The sequence below is a fragment of the Pteropus alecto genome, unplaced genomic scaffold (genome assembly GCF_000325575.1).
Source record: "Pteropus alecto unplaced genomic scaffold, ASM32557v1 scaffold194, whole genome shotgun sequence".
Classification (NCBI taxonomy): domain Eukaryota; kingdom Metazoa; phylum Chordata; class Mammalia; order Chiroptera; family Pteropodidae; genus Pteropus; species Pteropus alecto.
The window spans coordinates 2,318,090-2,324,271 of record NW_006436281.1 but is presented as its reverse complement, the minus strand read 5'-3'; the positions used below and the strand labels follow the sequence as shown (position 1 = coordinate 2,324,271).

Here is a 6,182-nt window from a genome sequence, read left to right as displayed (position 1 = left end):
CATGCCAGTGCACGAGCCGCTGTCCCCACAGCAGCTGCAGCAGCAGCAGGACATGTATAACAAGAAGATCCCCTCTTTGTTTGAGATCGTGGTCCGGCCCACGGGACAGCTGGCTGAGAAGCTGGGCGTGAGGTGCGTGCTGGGGGCTTGCCACTGTGAGCCTCGCCAGGCCAGCATCCTGCCTCTCTCAACTGTTGGAGGCCTGGTCTGAGGCCCCCATCGCTCACCATGGGAGGCCCCATGTCCCCTTGGGAGTGTGGCCACCACCCTTCCTCTGCAGCGCTGCTCAAGTACCATTTTCTCTTCCTCCTAGGTTTCCTGGACCCGGAGGACCCCCAGGGCCGATGGGCCCCGGGCCCAACATGGGACCCCCGGGGCCAATGGGGGGTCCGATGCATCCCGACATGCATCCGGACATGCACCCGGAAATGCACCCTGACATGCATCCGGACATGCACCCTGACATGCCGATGGGCCCTGGCATGAACCCTGGCCCGCCCATGGGACCCGGTGGACCCCCAATGATGCCCTACGGTCCTGGGGACTCCCCACATTCTGGAATGATGCCCCCCATCCCACCAGCCCAGAACTTCTATGAAAACTTTTACCAGCAGCAGGAAGGCATGGAGGTGGAGCCGGGACTCATGGGGGACGCAGGTACGCAGGGTCTGCTGGGCCAGGCGGGTCTCTGGGGTTGCACAGTGGGACGTGGTGGTTTCCCTGATGCGAGTCTTTGAAAGCATGATGCCAACTCCATCTCTGTCTTGAGTGGTTGAACGTTTTCTCTGATAACGGGAGTCACTATGCTGTGGAGGTCAAAAGGAGTTGTATGATTGTTCTCACTGTAATTTTAGTTTCTTAGACATTTTGCTTGCCGTGCCCAGACTTGGGAGCGTGGGGTCTTAGAGGGGCAGGTGCGGAGTGGTGTTGAGCTAAGAGGCTGCTGTGTCCTCATCAAAGCAGCCTCCTTCCAGATGGTTCTTGGCTTGGGGCTACTCTGCTTGTTTTGTCCCACGTCTGCCCACCTTCTTTCCTCCTATCCTTCCTTCCTTGCTGAAACAAGAACACGTGTTGGTAACAGCCTGAATGTCCGGCACTTGGGGTAGTGAGACGGCAGCCCGCAGCCTTCTGATGGGTGGGATGTGCTCACTGCTGCCAGCGCCCGTGCCCGGGGCGGAGCCAGCGAAGCAGCCCGGTCCTTGCCTTGGCGGCTCTTCAGTGGAGGGAGACAGGCAGGAAGTGTGTGAATAAGTGCTCATGGCTGGAAGTAGCACGGGGTGCTGTGGGAGAATGGGGGCCGTGGCGGGGCCAGGCCGTAGAGGCCTCTCTGGGAAGTGACTGTGAGCCGGGGCGTGAAGGGGAGGAGGCAGCTTCTTTGAGAAAAGCAAATGGCGTGTGCCTTGTAAAGGGAGGGCAAGGGAGAGGAGTTCCAGCACAGGGAGTCTGTCACCATGGTCAGGCGGCCTCACTGGAAGTGTGACGGGGATGAACAGGAGTGAGAGGGCGATGGATAGTAAGGGCGGGAATGGACTTGGAAGCTTCTGGTCTGCCGTGGAGTCATCCTAGGCCAGAGGCAAGCTGGGTGGCAGCCTGGAGGTGGCAAGGGGCAGCGAGATGAGGTGTCTCGATTTGGAGATGGTGCTGTGGGGCCAGCGCGACTCCTTGTTTGTGTGTCATGAGGCTGGCAGGAGCAGGTGGGGCACAGTCACTCCATGGGTGCTGACGCTGCCCCAATAGGAGGTCCTGCTGGAGAGCGCCGAGTCGGGGTGGGGGCGGCCCTTCTGCTTTGGCCACATTAATATGAAATGCCCATTTGACAGCCATGTGGAAAGTTTGAGGGACGTCAGGGAGACGAGCAGGCCGGAGGTCAGCGTGAGTGTCTTCGGCGTCTGGACGATGTCCAAAGCCATCAGAGCAGGTGTTTGGGGCTAAGAGTGGGAGCTTTAGAAAGATGGATGTCATGTTCTCAAGTGAGAAAAGCAGGCTGCCTGAGGGGGTGCTGTGGTTTTCACAGTCCCCTCCCCCTTTAAAAATGTATATAAAATATGCGTGGAAAAGGTAGCGGGGAGGAAGCAAAACAAGTCTGTTTAGCTGTTGATAGCACGTAGCCCTAGGGTCATGTCACTTAAACTCCCACATCAGGAAATTCACTGCGCAGTGGTTTCTGGTATACAGCAGGTGCTCAAAGAGTGTTTCATTCGGTGTCTTCATTTTTATGTTGATGAGGTGCTATAGGAGTTGAACCGCTGTTTATATCGATCATTCTGATGAAATAGGTTTCATTACATTTCACTTGAAGTCTCACATTGATGATGTTAAGTGAGGAGTTACTGTGTTCACAAGTGCATGACCGTTGAGTGGGTCACTCTTGATAAAAAGTTCCATGCAGAAGGGTAGAGTGACTGTTGCTCACTGAGTATCCCTAGCTCTGAGCCAGGGTGTGACATAGATCAGGCTCTCACATCAAGTTCACATGTTATGAAGTTCAGGGGCTGGAAGAAGGTGACCTTTCACTTTTTGATTGGTGCTTTGTGTATGAAATATTTACCCATCTATTCCTATACATTTAATTTAAATTATAGATTTAGTGTCTTGGCCACATTTCAAATGTTGTATAGCCCCATGAGGATAGTGGCAGGCGTATGGCACAGTGTGGATGTGGCACATTTCATCATTACAGAATGTTCTGTGGGCACCACTAATTAGACATTCTTTCTAAAAGAAGGAGACACACACATATAGTCTCCAGGTGTATCGTCCCCCATGTGGCCATGCCGCCCCCCAACACACAAAAAAATGCAGCAGCATGCTCATAGACATTTGTGGACTTGGAAACCCACCAAGGAAGAAGGAGGAGGAATCACCCACGAGCCTCTGGGTCGACACATGACCATAGCAACATTTTGATGTATTTCCTTTTCTTTTTCACGAGTCTTAGTCCCGGCGGTTGAGTTCAGATTATGAGCTCACCGTGAGATACAGTTTTTTTTTATTGATTATTACAAAGAAACCATAAAACTAGTTCATGGCAAATAAAACAGATCAGAGTGTGTGGGGTAAACAGTGAAAGTTCCCTCGGCCTCTCTCTCTGAATCTCATTTTCAAAGAGACTTTTCTGTCTTTCCAAAACCTTTTATTTTTACATTTTATGAACATCCATGTGACGTTCTGTCCTGTTTTCACACATTCTGTTTTTTAGCATTTGCTCACATCACTAAATCTCACTGTGAACCCCATTCTCATCCTGGCTGCACCCTAGATTGGCGGCTCCATCCCCACTGCGAGACTTTCCGTGGGCACCCTCCTGGGAGGGAGGAAGGGACGGGCTGCACATCCTCACCCATCACTGTCACCATCGGGGGTGGGTCTCCAGTTTGAGGGCACGGTGGGTTGGAGTTGGCGCCTTGAGGCCCTTCCCGACACGAGCCCTCGGTTCTTCCCTGCCACAGAGGACTACGGGCACTACGAAGAGCTGGCGGGGGAGCCTGGGGAGCACCTCTTCCCCGAGCACCCTCTGGAGCCCGACAGCTTCTCTGAGGGAGGGCCCCCAGGCCGGCCGAAGCCGGGTGCCGGTGTCCCCGACTTCCTGCCCTCAGCCCAGAGGGCCCTGTACCTGAGGATCCAGCAGAAGCAGCAGGAAGAGGAGGAGAGAGCGAGGAGGCTGGCTGAGAGCAGCAAACAGGACCGGGAGAATGAGGAAGGCATGTGTCCTCCCCAGGGGCAGGGGCTTCCCTCACGGGCATGGGCCCCGGAGGCCAGCGTGCAGGGGGACATGTGGGGAACGCCTAGGTCGGGTTTCGTGCTGGAGAGTGGCTCGTGGCCAGGGAGGACCCCTGCCCAGGGCCATGAAGTCAGGCTACTGCATATCCCTCAGAAAATTGGAAGCCAGGGCTGTGCAGCCTTTCTGTGTCTTGGGGGTTGGGAGAGGCCCTGATCCCATCACAGAGGGAGGCGGGCTAGTCCTTGGAGGAGACAGCAGCCTGCACGATTTGCGCCTTGTGCCTTTGCAAAGGAGACTGTAAGAGATGCTCACAGCCCCCTTCCCCACACCGTGTTCTCAGGAAGCCGGCAGGCAGGAGCTAGTCATCAGCATGAACCGGTAGTGATCGTGGTCAGACAGCTGCCCAGTCACATGAGGCTGTGCGGTGACCTGGTGGCATCCACTCCAGGGTGAAATGAGATGGACAAATTGTGCTTAGAATGTGAAGCCAGAGGCTGTGGGTGGCTCTGTGAGCACATGGGAACAGGGGGAAAGAGGGGACAGTCCCCTCCCCTGGTGGCTCCAGTTTTATCTGCCTAGGTGGTTGGCCTTGGGCCAGTTTCTGAGTCTGCCCACCTTGGCCGACCTCTTAGCTGGTGACTGCCCTTTCCTGGGATGTGGTGACATTGTGAGGGGCCTGGGGGCAAGTGTCTGGGAGCTCCGAGTACAATGAGATCTGAGTCAGTAGCTGCTCACAGGCTGCCATGTTGGGGCATGGTTCTGCCCAGGGGGTGAGTTGGCAGTGGCAGTGACCTGGGCTTGGACTGTGACCTCAATCCTGGCTTTGCTGTCATCTCAGGACACTGTCCATGCCTCTATTTCTCATCTGTCAGATGGGCCTGATAATACTACTATCTTCTGGGCGATTGTGTAAATTAACAAGACAAAGGACTTAGAATAGTGCTGGCACATGGGGAAAGGCCCAGAAACGTTCCCCAGGGACGTGGCAGGCTCGGTACTTGGCCGTTCTGAGCCCACTGGCTCTTCATGGCAGGCCGCAGGGGAGGGGGCTTGTTGAGAGAGGAGACAATGAGGTCCTGAGAGGCAAGGAGCGGAAGAGAGGCATTCATCTGGTGGGCTGTCGTGGGGTTCAAGAGGGCTGGTGGTGGATGTGGTGGCTGCTCACCCCTCTTTGCTCCTCTGTGCTTCTCAGGTGACACCGGAAACTGGTACTCAAGTGACGAGGATGAGGGTGGGAGCAGCGTCACCTCCATCCTTAAGACCCTGAGGCAGCAGACGTCCAGCCGACCCCAGGCTTCTATTGGGGAGCTGAGCAACAGTGGGCTGGGGGACCCCCGTCTCCAGAAGGGACACTCCACAGGAGGCCGGCTGGCTGACCCCCGCCTCAGCCGGGACCCGAGACTCACCCGCCATACTGAGGCTTCCAGTGGGTCAGGCCCAGGTGACGCGGGGCCCTCTGACCCTCGGCTAGCTCGCTCCCTGCCTGCCCCTAAAGCCGAAGGCGGCCTTCATTCCAGCCCCGTAGGCCCTGGCGGCTCCAAGGGGTCTGGGCCACCCCCTGCGGAAGAGGAGGAGGGGGAGCGGGCCTTGCGGGAGAAGGCCGTGAACATCCCCCTGGACCCCGTCCCCGGGCACCCGCTGCGGGACCCGCGGTCACAGCTGCAGCAGTTCAGCCACATCAAGAAGGACGTGGCCCTGAGCAAGCCGGCCTTCGCCCGCACCGTGCTCTGGAACCCCGAGGACCTGATCCCCCTGCCCATCCCCAAGCAGGACGTGGCGCCCCCCGTGCCTGCGGCCCTGCAGTCCATGCCCACCCTGGACCCCCGGCTGCATCGGGCCACCGCCGCGGGGACCCCCAACCCCCGGCAGCGTCCGGGCGCCTGCCCAGACCCTGGCACATCTGGCTCCAACCTGCCCGACTTTGAGCTCCTCTCTCGCATCCTCAAGACTGTCAATGCCACCGGCCCTTCGGCGGCTCCAGGCTCCAGTGACAAGCCCAGCGACCCCAGGGTGCGGAAGGCCCCCACCGACCCTCGGCTGCAGAAACCGGCAGACTCTGCCGCCGCCTCCCGCACTGCCAAGCCCGGCCCCGCGGATGCGTCCTCTCCAGCCGCCAGCCCCAGCGGCGATTCCTCCCCCCCAGCCACCGCCCCCTACGACCCGCGTGTGCTGGCGGCCGGCGGGCTGGGCCAGGGCAGCGGGAGCGGGCAGAGCAGCGTGCTCAGCGGCATCAGCCTCTACGACCCCAGGACTCCCAGCTCGGGCGGGAAGGCCGTGGAGCCCGCTGCCGACGCAGGGGCCCAGGCAAAGGGCCCCGAGGGCAACGGCAAGGGCTCGGCCGGCAAAGCCAAGGAGCCCCCGTTCGTCCGCAAGTCCGCGCTGGAGCAGCCCGAGCCTGGGAAGTCGGGGGCGGACGGCGCGGCCGCGGCCCCAGACCGGTACAACAGTTACACCGCCGCGG

At 58.6% G+C, this 6,182-nt stretch overlaps 1 protein-coding gene across 1 annotated transcript in view; it reads left to right on the top strand.

Moving 5' to 3' along the window:
* The window catches only part of ZC3H4 (zinc finger CCCH-type containing 4), a 38,460-nt gene that overhangs the window by 32,034 nt on the left and 244 nt on the right, over positions 1-6,182 (top strand). The window contains 5 exon segments of the mRNA XM_025046698.1: positions 1-132; positions 314-657; positions 3,450-3,701; positions 4,914-6,173; positions 6,176-6,182. The exon segment at positions 1-132 is cut by the window's left edge and continues 227 nt beyond it; the exon segment at positions 6,176-6,182 is cut by the window's right edge and continues 244 nt beyond it. Coding sequence (XP_024902466.1) covers positions 1-132; positions 314-657; positions 3,450-3,701; positions 4,914-6,173; positions 6,176-6,182 — 1,995 coding nt within the window.